Genomic DNA, 13,643 nt, shown 5'->3' with positions numbered 1-13,643 from the left:
TAACTCAGAAGTTACAAGTGGTTAGTTAATGATATTTTGTGAGCTTATCTAAAGTGAGGACTTTCTATGCCTTTCAACACATTTTCAAATGAGTTGCAAAGATTACATTCACATTCATTCATTTAGCAGACAAGCAACGTACACATGTCAATTAAATTGAAGGCCATTGACATAACAGTGAAAGCCGGGAATCGAACCCCCAACTGTTCAGGCTACTCATGCTCCTTATCCACTACACTACCTTGGCCCAGAAAGAAACCCCTCCAACTATGCAAGAATTCTGTTTTCTTCTACAACACACTGTTAAGCATTTATTAAACATCTGTAAACTATTATTAAATGCTGTATTCTTCGTTTGTAAAGCATTATGCCTACATTAATTTTCATCAGTAAATCATGTTTACACACAGTTAAAAATGGTTTAAACGCATATCTATATTAAACGCATATCTATATTATATTTTTGAATTGACTGTTGTAATACCACTGGGCAGAGGTAGTGTAGTGGATAGGAAGCTGGGTTAACATGCAGCAACCCATAAAGTTGGGGGTTCAAGCCCCGGCGTCCACCAAAGTGGCCTTGTCCTTTAATTTTATTGACATGTTTAAGTCGCTTTGGGTGAAAGTTTCGGTTAAATGAATAAATGCAAGAGTAAACTTTATAACACATTTGTAAATGTGTTGCAAGGCATAAAACGTCCTCACTTTAGATGAGCTCACAAAATATCATTAACTAACCACTTGTAACTTATTACAAGTTAATTATTAATTATAGTATTAGGAAGTGGTTTATAAAATATGTATCCTTACCCTAACTAATCATTAGTGCATGTGTATGTAACAACTGTTAAATAATGGAAATATTACTTAATCAAAAACATATTATTGCATCATTTATTATTAAGTATTACCAATAATGCATAAAAAATATTTTAGATATAGGCTTATTTACTATGAACAAACTATTTATAACTGTCTGAGCAAATGCTTAACTGATGATAAATTATGTATGAACAAAAAATTACTAATGGTGAACAAACCATTAACTAATAAGTAACAAAGGCTTAATAAATGATGAATTGTGTGTAGTTATTATAAAGTGTTACCAATAATAATAATAATAATAATAATAATAATAATAATAATAATAATAATAATAATAATACATGTTTTGTATTTCTGCTATTAAACAGCCAGCAGATTTTGCAAGTGGAAATAAAGGATTTTGCCAAATGCACATGCCTCCGAACCTCAGGTAGAGTCTGATGTTGTCATGGTGATCCTATCAGAGTGTGTTTGGGAGCATCGGGGCCTTTTCACTCCAGAGAGCTGATAGCCAATTAAATAGGGTCTTCCACTGGATCACTAATGAGGAAGAAGTGGATGGTTTGGGCTCTGCCAAAGTGTCGCTCCAGTGGCACACAGGTCCACGTGAGCAGCTAAAGCAGCAGTTTGATCCATTCCTGTATGAAGTTATTCCACTGGCCAGGCATGATACCTTACTTCAGACTAATTCACTTTGCCCTCGGCAGCTGTTTCACTCTCTTGCCCCAGAATTTTCCCGACTGCTCTATTCTAATGCCAAAAATGATTGTATTTTTTCCAGCCAAGTCCATTACCAAACTAGAGCACAAGGAGTGTGTGTGTTTCTCTTTGAACAGGTCCGTGTTCGGAAGAAGTCAACCGTTAAGACTCAGAAAGCATAAACATACTGTAAGCAAACAGTTTACTGTAAAGTTCAGAACGGAAATGTTACAGTGTATCAAAAAGAGGAAATGACCATGTTTACCCCAGTTGTTCTGACAAAGCAACATTTCAGTATGGCACAAAGTATAAACATCTGAGCATCCTGGCCGTAGACATACAATGAAGCCGAAAATAATACTGTAATTGGTAAGATGTGTCACTCATGTCCATAAAATTAGTTATAACAATCAATGTCAATCATGTGAGCAGTAATCAATTTACAATACAATGGTATATCATGATAATTCAATTGACATATTTCAGTTCCTGTTTGGAAATCCATCGGTCTGGGCTAATAGTGATTCATATTCAGCCACCCACAGCTAGTGAAAGTGCCTCATTAAAAGGAAATAGGCTCCAAGTTACTGTGTGTGAGTGAGACAGTGACTAAGAGAGAGAGAGAGAGAGAGCGAGAGAGAGAGAGAGAGTGTGTGTCTGTGAAAGAGAGAGAGACAGAGAGAGAGAGAGACATCTAACTCTCCAAGTAAAACCCAGGAATGTATGTGGGTGTCTGTAAAGTACAGCCATAACCGAGGGTTCATTTATTTAGAACCCAGAAAATGGAGATTGTACAGTCAATGATGAATAACGAGTCATTTGTGGAAACCTTAGATATGCAACCCATGGACATATCTAAGTTTGACTGATACAGGTAGTTTATACATTATTCTATACACCCTTATAAATACCCTTGAAGAAGCCCTATATGTATATTTTTATATATTTGCACATTCATTATGTTTCATAAGAAACTAGAAAAGCAGTGACTAAATGTATCTGATACGAAAAGGGCAATATTTTCAAGCAAAGCAAACAATGTCTTTTAAGCTGATGAGGTGCCTCCCTCAACTGCTTTCACCACTGAAGAAACATTAAACTAACAAGATAAATTGGAGAAATGAAAAATAGATCAAAGGTATAATAAGAGACAATACGACACTGCATTACTATAACATAATTAGTCCTTGCGCAAGACATTTCACACAAATGTATTAATTTCAAAAACATAAATACAAACATTCACTCATCTTGTCTGGCTTTTTTTCTCCCTCCTTCCCCTGTGTGTGTCTCTCTGAGCACACCCACATGACGCGAAAGAGACAGCTTCTGAGGCATATTGTGCATTTTCACAGCAGACTAATTTGACTCTTTTTGTCAGCAGTTCAAATATTAATTTCAAACGTTGCACCATTTTCCAGTCAGAGAATTCATCTGTCCTCCCATGATACTCTCTCCTGAGTCATACCTCTCTCAAAAAAAGTACAAAAAAAAGAAAATCGTACACACTTACACACACACACACACACATACACACACACACACACACATGATTGAAATGCCTGTAAAATCCCAAGAGGGTTTCGTTTTCTGACCAAATGTCTTGATGCACATAAATGTAGAAGCTTGGAAAAGCCTAGAAAGAAACAACCTTTAGTGGACTTATTGTAAAAACCTGCTGTACAGATATTACAGAACAATGATCAATATATTGCAGTGCATTTACACTGTGACCCTCAGCAAGAGTACCATTTCCGCTGTCGTGCACGAGACAAGGAGAATGTTGTTACAGAGATCCTCCTGTAGGTTATTCCTGTAGATTTGAAGATGAGCGTCACAGGACAGAGCAAAGCGGCAAATGCTTTTGAGTGTTCCGAGGCAGTGTTCTGGGTTTGGCACAACAGAACGTTCTAGTTTGGCACTTCAGCACCTCACGTCCATAGAAAGCTTGGCACACTTGTGTGGCTTTTGTGATATAAATATATACACGGTTTTGACCTGGTTCTTCTACATTCGTCAGCACATGGGCTGTGATTCGTTATTTTATTCAGTTCAGTCTTTTTTTCTTAAAATAAACGCCTATAGTCCATGCCTTACAGAGGGCTCCGGAAAGTTCAGAGAGATCCTTCAATGTCCGATCTACAGATAAGCTTTCGCCAACAAACAAAACTCCTCTTCAGGGGTTGTTTAGCTTTGATAGAACAGCCAGTCTTGAGGATGGAATAGACAAACTGACAACAAAACTGATCCAAACGGGGGTGAGAGCTTTTCAATGGAAATCCGAAAGGGACATTTTTGTCCATGACTCTATTAGCTGGGATTTTTCAACATGGTTTTACACTGTGCAAGGTGAACTCTGTGGGTCTCCCACATGGTAGTTGGGCTGGGATGGTGATGAATTAAAGGGTGGTAGTAGGTTAAATACTGTGGGCTCAGCGTTATTTTCAGTTAGTAGAAAAACACAATGGCATATGAATTCAGTGCAGATGGTACAATATACAACCATGTGTGGCACAAAGAATGATAGATAATACAACGAGAAGTTCTAATAGCATGAGAGGGATTTCTACTGTCATGGTGTCTTGGGGAATTGCTCCTTTGGCGACTGCACTTTGAATTGAAGTTGTAGGCTTATCCAGGTAACTTCAGGAGTACCGCTGACATCTAAAAGAACACGCCAGTTACTTCACTTCATAGTGCAGCCCTCTGGCGTAACTGGAGTGGTAATGTTTGAGTGGTGTAATGGGTATGAGAGAGATTTATACCCGAGTAGTGGAGTGAGAGTGTGGCAAACCTGTTGAGTTGAAGCCATGGGTGAATGTGTTGTAGGGATGCATGCTGGGATGTCCCATCAACGAGTTGGGTGTCATTGTGATAGTGTTGGGCGACATGGTCACCGTGTTGGGCGTCATGGCGATGGAGTTGGGCGTCATGGCACAAGAATTTGGCGTCATGAGCGGGATGTCGTCGGGCGAGCGTCGCAGCGTGAGTGTGTAGTCGCGCGGAGAGGACGCCGGGGTAAGACGCAGGGCGTCGCACAGGCCGCTACTGCCGCCACCGATCCCGCCCACCTCCGGGTTCCCACTGATGGTGGCCGGCGCTAGGCCGCTGATGTCGTTGGACGAGGCACCGACGGAGGAGCAGATCTGGCCGCGGGGCGGCGTGGGCTGTGGCGGCGTGTCCTGCCGGCTGCGCTTGTCCTTGCGGTAGTAGAGTGCAGCGAAGGCAAGCACGTTGAGGAAGAGCAGCGAGGCGCCCACGGCGATGGTCACGCTCAGCTCCGTGGAGTAGTCGCGCGGGTTGGCGATGACCAGCGGGCCGCGCGCGCCCTCGCCGTTGTGGGCGGTGGACGCCGACGGCTGCTTGGTGTTGGAGTGGCCCTTGCTGCCCGGGCGCTGGTTGGAGCGCGGGTTCTGGGTGGTGTGGAGGGGTGGCACGCGCGTGGTGGTGGACGTGTAGTGGAACATGTCGTGCAGGTTGTACAGGTGGGGGACCAGGTGCTTCCAGAAGGCCACCTTGGTGGCGCGGTAGTGGTCGCGCACGCGCGGCTTCAGGCCGATGTGCAGGTAGAGCTGGTCGTTGGGGTTGTACTTGGACCAGGAGACCTCCTCAAAACGGTTGGCCTTGGTGTGGATGAACTTGGTGTCCTGAGGCACTGGCTTATTGGGATCACTGCAGACATAAGGCAACAGAAACACACATGTGAGCAGTCATCCTCAGTCCTACCCCAGTGCATTACTGTGAATAACAGCTCAAATTACACTTCAAAAGGTTTTTACCTCCTTAACTCTGCCCACTGCTTAAGACATCAGACTCATTGCTCAGTCTGATATACTGTAAGTACTAAAACTCTCAGGATCCAGTGATCAACAAACAAACACTACGTGGAGTGCAGTACCAAACATCAGTACCAAACACATGGATGGCAGGGTTTCATTCGGTCTTGTTAGTGTGTATCTAAGTTAGTGTTGGGCCTTCTGTCTAGCTCCCTATTTCTTCATAATGTACATATTGACTTTTGACAGTAACATTTTCAGTTAAAAGGAATCTGTTTCAATCACTCTATACAGGCTGATATGGCATGAACACATTCCTTACCCGCTTTTGGCGAAGTTAGTCCAGTAGGTCATGACCACGGCACTGAGCATGATGTCATTGCGAGAGAAGTTACAGGGGAAGAGTTCTGTCGGCCCGATCAGTGGCACGCCGAACACGTAGGGCATCTCATCTCCGTGGGCCGAGTCGGACCAGGCGGGCTTCATGGGGCTTTGGCAGTGGTGGTAGAAGGCGTAGAAGTAGGTCGGGGAGCCGTAGCGTGCGTGCAGGTCAGCGGTCACCACCGAGGGCTCCACCCACTGGTGGTCGGTGAAGAGCGCCACCAGCGTCTTCCTCCGCGTCTCCGGGTTGTCCCGGTCCGCCCAGTCTGTGTACATGAACTTGATGGTCTCCCGGAGCGTGTCCTTCCCCTCAGGGTAGCCGTACAGGCCGTCCACGAAGTCAGACACAGCGAAGTCGAAGTCCGAGCCCGACACGCCGCCATCGTCCGGGTCCACCACGCCCTCCACGAAGCGCAGGCCCTCGCCCTGGTTGACCCCGAGCATGATGTCGTAGTTGAGGAACTCGCCTTGCTCCATCAGCACCTCGGGGTCGTCGGGGATGAGGTCGCCGTCGATGACGGGCCCGAAGGCCACGTGGAAGCGCGCCGGCTGGATGTCCTGCTCCACCAGCTCGCGGTGGCCACGTTTCTGCAGGCACAGCACCAGGTCGTGGGTGTCCAGGACGTTGCAGCCCACACGCTCGGCCAGCTGGCGCGTGTACTTCACCGGCTGGTAGTTGACGGCCCAGCTGGACAGCGCCGAGCCGCTCTGGATGATGGCGCGGTGGAACAAGCCTGCGGACAGACGACCGAACAGAGATAACACTGACTGATGAGGGCGATTCTGAGAATTGTTATCATTTCTCCCTCTTGCAGCCAATTTCCCAGGCCGTACCCGGATTATGCGTAGTCCGAGGCTAAAATCTCAGGGCCTAAACCAAAAGGACTAGACCTAACCCATGTACGGGGAACCGGCCCCATGAGTTTAACACATCTTGGTCTCTTCCATCTTTTTCTAGAAAACAAGACATGCTGCCTTCTCAACAGACACTAGGCCCACAGAAATTAGTTCACAGTTCATCAGTTCAATCTAAACATTTTAAAACACTTTTTCAGCCAGTACACAAAGGCTATTGAAAAACTATAGCGCGATAAAAACACTAGAACAAAAGATGTTTAACAAGTGCTGAGTGATAACGTGATTTCAATAGCTGATGGAGATCAAAGGATAGAAAGAGATCAAAGACACACAGAAATCTCCACAGACACACACACACACACACACACACACACACACACACACACACACACATACACACACTCACTTGCAAGAAACCGAAAAAAGTTGAGGAGCACATGTGTGATGTCTGAAGGAGTACGTTGCTCATGGTGAACTAATCAGAAGCCCGTGAGCCGCCTTAGGCGCAGGAGACTTCAAAGTCCATTAACAGAGCGTAGCTAACCGGCAGGAAGAGCTTCAGCATTAGTATGATAAATCACTTTACATAAATTAGGTTTAATTGGAGATGGCTTACACTTGAAATACTACATCACACATAATTCAGTTTGCCTGGTTTGTAGAGTCTCTCACAAAGCCTTAGTATTTACTCTTCAGTCATTTTTATACGACAGGGTGCTTAAATGCAAATGCATCAACTCAAACATGTTTAATCCAAAACACCCAATATCACAGAAATTATGATGGTGCAGTGGTTTCTGGATTATAAAATGTGTATAAGGGCAATCATGAACCTGTTTACTTCAAAGACTACAAAATGTTTGCCATTGGAAGGTATCATTCTAACAACAAATTCCTGAATGTTTGTTCAAGTGATTAATCAGTCACAAGTTTGTCATTGTGTGCAATAACAAACGAAATGTCATGAAAAGTAGAACATACTGTAGGTTGATACAGAAAGTGATGGCTGAATCTTTTCTTGGATTTCAGTGTACTTTTTAATTGGAAAATGATTCAAGGACAAGTCAAAATCAATTATGAAAGATGTTCTATCAGCTAAAATGTATGGTGTCTTGTTGCTACTGTGCGAGAGCATTAACATTCCAATAAAAACCTACATACACCATATAGAGAAGTAAAAGTTCCATGAAATGTCATGGAAAGAAAATTTAAGTAATTATCCTACTCTATCAGCCATCAGACATCTCAACAGTCTCTTGAGTATAATTATGACCGCCAAGCAATGGCGGCGGTCATATAGGTTTAATCAGATTTTTTTTTTTTTTTTTTTTTTTTTTCTTTTGATGGCAAATTTTCCGCCAAGGATTCCGGGACACTGAAAGAGCGGGGTAGATTTAAACTTGGTGGGCATGTAGCCCACATGGATAGCATGGAACTATTGTTTTCATTTTGATCTGTAGCCCCCGCTGGACTGGACCCCGAAAGGAGGGTAGGGCAGACACAGTTTTTCTGTGAATATCCCGAGAACCCGTAGGGTTTAGGAGGACCACCTTTTTTGTATGTTGATCTTAAGGGGCCATGTCAACCCATTCTATAACCACTTATTTCATGTATAAGCCACCTAGTTAAAAACAAAAAGTAAAATGAGGTGTAATCGCAGGTATCTGTGACCTTACATGGTCAAAACTGCAAGGAAATTGGAAGTGTAGGATTATTATGACACCCTCTGAATGCACGCCAAGTTTCGTGGATGGGGAGCCACACAATAAATTAATTTATGTTACTGTACACCAACTGGCCTGTAGGTGGCCAGACACAGTTTTCTGTGAATATCTCGAGAACGCTTGGGGCCTACAGTAGGAGGACCACCTTTTTTTTGTATGTTGGTCTTAAGGGGCCATGTCAACCCATCCCATTACCACTTATTTCATGTATAGCGCCACCTAGATAAAAATTAAAAAAGAAAAGAAAATTTAATAAGAAATTAAAAAAAAAAAAAAATCAATATACATTAAAAACGCTGTCCTTTAAAAGAATTAGCCATCATAAAGGTTCTACTTCAACAAGTATGTCCTACCATCGCCTGCTGCTGTCCACCTTGCCCGGATTCCTGGCCCGCGCAGCCCTGGCTCCACTACCTGCCCTATGACAATTCCTTATCCCTATGGACAATACATTCCCTACACTGGACTATTTGAACTTTCTGTGACTTGTTATACCTCAGGTGGCTTTAAACACCATGTTCTATTCTCTACACCTAACTAACCTTTTCATTATCATGTATACAGACCTTACTGCCCTGTAACTGACCCTAGGCAGATTGAGTCATACAGAAAGTGATGGCTGAAGCTTTTCTTGGATTTTAATGGATTTCAGTGTCCTTTTTAATTGGAAAAATGATTCAAGGACAAGTCAAAATCAATTAGGATGTTCTATCAGCAAAAATGTATGGTGTCTTGTTGCTACTGTATGAGGGCATTAACATTCCAATAAAACCTACATACACCATATAGAGAAGTAAAAGTTCCATGAAATGTCATGGAAAGAAAATTTAAGTAATTATCCTACTCTATCAGCCATCAGACATCTCAACAGTCTCTTGAGTATAATTATGACCGCAAGCTTAAGCGAAGGGCGGTCATATAGGTTTAGTCAGATTTTTTTTTTTTTTTTTTTTTTTTTTTTTTTCGCATGGCAAATTTTTCCGCCAAGGATTCCGGGACACTGAAAGAGCGGGGTAGACGAAACTTGGTGGGCATGTAACCCCACATGAATAGCATGGAACTATTGTTTTTCATTTTGATCTGTAGCCCCCCCGCTGGACTGGACCCCCGAAAGGAGGGTAGGGCAGACACAGTTTTCTGTGAATATCCCGAGAACCGTAGGGTTTAGGAGGACCACCTTTTTTTGTATGTTGATCTTAAGGGGCCATGTCAACCCATTCTATAACCACTTATTTCATGTATAGCGCCACCTAGTTAAAAACAAAAAAGTAAAAATGAGGTGTAATCGCAGGTATCTGTGACCTTACATGGTCAAAACTGCACGAAATTGGAAGTGTAGGATTATTATGACACCCTCTGAATGCACGCCAAGTTTCGTGGATGGGGAGCCACACAATAAATTAATTTATGTTACTGTACACCAACTGGCCTGTAGGTGGCCAGACACAGTTTTCTGTGAATATCTCGAGAACCGCAGGGCCTACAGTAGGAGGACCACCTTTTTTTTTGTATGTTGGTCTTAAGGGGCCATGTCAACCCATCCCATTACCACTTATTTCATGTATAGCGCCACCTAGATAAAAATTAAAAAAGAAAAGAAAATTTAATAAGAAATTAAAAAAAAAAAAAAAAAATCAATATACATTAAAAACGCTGTCCTTTAAAAGAATTAGCCATCATAAAAGGTTCTACTTCAACAAGTATGTCCTACCATCGCCTGCTGCTGTCCACCTTGCCCGGATTCCTGGCCCGCGCAGCCTAGCGACCCACTACCTGCCCTATGACAATTCCTTATCCCTATGGACAATACATTCCCTACACTGGACTATTTGAACTTTCTGTGACTTGTTATACCTCAGGTGGCTTTAAACACCATGTTCTATTCTCTACACCTAACTAACCTTTTCATTATCATGTATACAGACCTTACTGCCCTGTAACTGACCCTAAGGAATTTAGGCAGATTGAGTCATATACAGAAAGTGACGGCTGAAGCTTTTCTGGAGCTTTAATGGATTTCAGTGTCCTTTTTAATTGGCAAATGCTTCAAGGACAAGTCAAAATCAATTAGGATGTTCTATCAGCAAAAATGTATAGTGTCTTGTTGCTACTGTATGAGGGCATTAACATTCCAATACAAACCTGCATACACCATATAGATGTCAGAGGGAGTACATTAAAGTAATTCTACTACTCTATAAGCCATCAGACATCTAAACAGTTTTTGGGGCATATTTGAAATGTACTTTAGACGAGATTCTAAAGTTCTCATTATGTAAAGACATGATATATTGAAATATATTTGACACGAACAAATATTTCAGAATAATATATTTAAAACTGTTTTTCAAAAAATGTTAGCCGTCATTATAGGCTCTGGTTCAACAAGTATGTTTGGCTATACACTGTATACGTCATGTAATTTAATTGTGTATTTCAGGTAATATCAATAAAATTGCATTTGTGTTGTTTTGATTGAGTCAAACAATACCCAATTACATTTCTGCTGAAATTACTTGGAAAACAAAATGTAAAAAAAAAAACTATTCATGAAAATTCATTAAAAGGAGGATATAGCGTTTTGGAACCAAACTCTTCATATATTCAGATATTCCTTGATCATAAATTGGTCCTGTGTCATCTGTCATTATGTGAAAAATGAAATATTGCCATCACAATGCATGAGTGATTGCTAAATAATTTGGTAAAATTGCTTGATTATACAGTCATTTCTGCAGACTTATCTGATGGAGCCACCAGCTAGTAAAGTATATCTGAATAAAATATATACAGTAAGTAGTGAAAGTTCACTGACTAGGTCATAACAACCTCATCTTGTACAGTATATCTCATATATCTCCATGGACAGAACCCACATGCTAATTCAGATTGTGATCTACATTAGATGGGCTGTGTGCTTTTTACCTCTGTGAGGTCATTCGGCCTGCCCATACATCAGTGGTGTCTGCTGCAGTGTGCAGTGTGCAAGGTGACTGCCTGGCATGGGGAAGGGGACGATGTACACCGCTGCCGCTACCGCCACCATCCCCACCCACACCTTCACCACCCCCACCAACCTCCACCTCCACCCCCACCCCCACCCCCACCCCGCTCCATTTATCATCATCTGACCTTCCTCTGCCCTCGCTCTTCCTCTTCCCTTTCACTCTCGCTCCATCACTTCAACACTCTTCTCTCTTCTCTTCTCTGTCCCTCCCTCTCTTCCAACCACCCACCAGCCCTCCCCAGCCCTCCCCAGCCCCTTCCTGGCCACTCACTGTACCTCTGCCTTTCTTCTGTCTCTCCAAGGCAGCCTGCCTTACATCTCCACTTACCCCACCCCACCCCACACCAAACCATGGTGCCATCAGGAGCTGTGGGAGCTGAGAGTGTGTGATTAAAACAAACTCCCATACACATGAATACATAAATACATGCGGCTGATGAACGAGGAGATGAACTAAGTGAGCGTGGCGCCTGATGCTGCATCTGATTGGGGAGGACAGAGCCCGCGGCCTGTAATATACGACTTGTTTTTGGTGGAGAGGAGGAGCCTGTCGCCTTAGAGCTTGGCGCTTTTAGGTTGATTACTGATAGGACAGGGGAGGGAAGGCGGCAGGGAGTGGTGATGGAGGAGGGCTGGGGGGTTGGGGGGATCAAGAGCGACACTTTTCCTACTCCTCCCACTGGTTCCAAAGCAGAGATTCTGTCCCCAGGCGTTCTGCTTCAGCTTAATCCACCACATGTGCCATCAGAGCACCGGGATGTTAGGAAGGGAGAAAAGAGGAAGAAGAACACATGCCATATGCTGCCACAATCACTCCACCACATGGCACTCCTGTTGCATTCGATGAAGAAACTCGTGTCAGCTCCACTGTCCACTATGGGATCAGGGTGTTCTAGACATGAATAGTGGAAAACGAGAGTAGCAGCCACTGGGTTTCTTAGTATAATAATGTTTCAAATAATGGCTTGATGATGACCGTCAAAAGAAATCTGCCATTAGGGGACTGCCACATCTGTTCAAAAGTGCTTATATAACGCTACACAGACTTACCATAGAGACGACTAAATTAGCAGGGATGTAGGGAATTAAACTGATTAGTATGTCTAGTAGGGAACTTAAACACGCACCTCCTTAATTGAACACTGACACTGAACCCCAAAATGCTCCAGATGTGCAGGTTGGCGCCCTGCCTGGCAGCCTCTGCTTGGAGAAGTGGAAAAGCGCTATGTAAATGCTCCATTTACCCTTTCATTCTTTAAGGATTTCTTACCTTCTGAATGATGGGACAGCGTGAGGAGACTCACGCAGGAGGCTCCGATCCCGGACCCGAACACGGTGACGCGTTTGGGGTCTCCCCCAAAGTACACGATGTTCCTGCTGATCCAGCGCAGGGCCTGGATCTGGTCAAGCAGGCCGTAGTTCCCTTTGGCTGCCTGGTCCCCTGTGCTCAGGAACCCTGGAATGGATCACAGAACTGAGTCCTGTTGTGTCTCTCGAGGAGAGAATGCTTCAACTGTAGAGTTTTTTAACACAATTGCTAACGCCTCCATTTCCATACAGCAATTCACTAAGCCAAAAAATCTCCCATTACTCTGTCTATGCAAATGGTTTTATCTGGTTTACAGTAAAAAGGCAAGATAATAATTTGAAAGATAATCTTGTGAGGCTTCTAGGATCTCTTAATCGGAATGTTTCTGCTGATATCTTTTTAATCTATTTGAATGCTGGCGTTCCTTGAAAGGTGATTGCTTTGTGATTGCGACTTGTTCAGTAGATTTCACAAGGGAAGGCTTTTTCACATGCTGAATGTATATTCTTCTGCAGTTAATATGAAGATGCTGCTCCTGCCAACACATTGTCCAGCTGTCAACTCACCCAGTACGCCCACTCTGTAGTTCAGGGTAATGACGATGACATTCCCATAGCTGGCCAGCACACTTCCATCCATGATGTTTCCTGTCCCTTCCATGTAGGACCCTCCATGCACAAACACCATCACTGGCTTGGGATCGTCCCTCGCTTCGCGGAGTCCTGCAACGCAACATCATCATTATAAATAAATCTGTTTGTGTTTTGCGGGTCTTTTGTGTCGGTGGCGCACAGAATTGTTTTCATGGTGATTTTTGACGTGACACTTGAGGCTACGGGGACGCTCTTGATGTTTAATTTGTGTTCCTTCATGTTTACTTTCAAGTTTGTGAGGTGAAGATGATGTAAGAGGTGGGAAAGCCAGATACATTTAATATTTATGACAGCCATGAAAAATGTGGCTAGAAGACTGAGAGGAAGCTGTACTGAAGGGAGGAAGGTGAAAAGAACAAACCGTCATCATCCTCGCTGTCCTTATCAGGGGATTCCTCCATTTGTTTCTTG

At 43.3% G+C, this 13,643-nt stretch overlaps 1 protein-coding gene across 3 annotated transcripts in view; it reads right to left on the bottom strand.

The window, feature by feature from the left end:
- Positions 1-1,709: 1,709 nt before the first annotated feature.
- Positions 1,710-13,643, bottom strand: part of nlgn3b (neuroligin 3b) — a 16,668-nt gene continuing 4,734 nt past the window's right edge. For all 3 annotated transcript variants that reach the window (XM_048231512.1, XM_048231503.1, XM_048231519.1), the window contains 5 exons: positions 13,594-13,643; positions 13,146-13,301; positions 12,541-12,726; positions 5,623-6,415; positions 1,710-5,196 (listed from right to left, as the gene is read on the bottom strand). The exon at positions 13,594-13,643 is cut by the window's right edge and continues 4 nt beyond it. In XM_048231512.1, coding sequence (XP_048087469.1) covers positions 4,284-5,196; positions 5,623-6,415; positions 12,541-12,726; positions 13,146-13,301; positions 13,594-13,643 — 2,098 coding nt within the window. In that variant the 3' untranslated portion in view covers positions 1,710-4,283. The remainder of the gene's footprint in view (positions 5,197-5,622; positions 6,416-12,540; positions 12,727-13,145; positions 13,302-13,593) is intronic.

The sequence above is a fragment of the Alosa alosa genome, chromosome 2 (genome assembly GCF_017589495.1).
Source record: "Alosa alosa isolate M-15738 ecotype Scorff River chromosome 2, AALO_Geno_1.1, whole genome shotgun sequence".
NCBI classification, from domain to species: domain Eukaryota; kingdom Metazoa; phylum Chordata; class Actinopteri; order Clupeiformes; family Clupeidae; genus Alosa; species Alosa alosa.
Note: the sequence above shows the minus strand (reverse complement) of the source record. Positions and strands in the feature narration are given on the sequence as shown.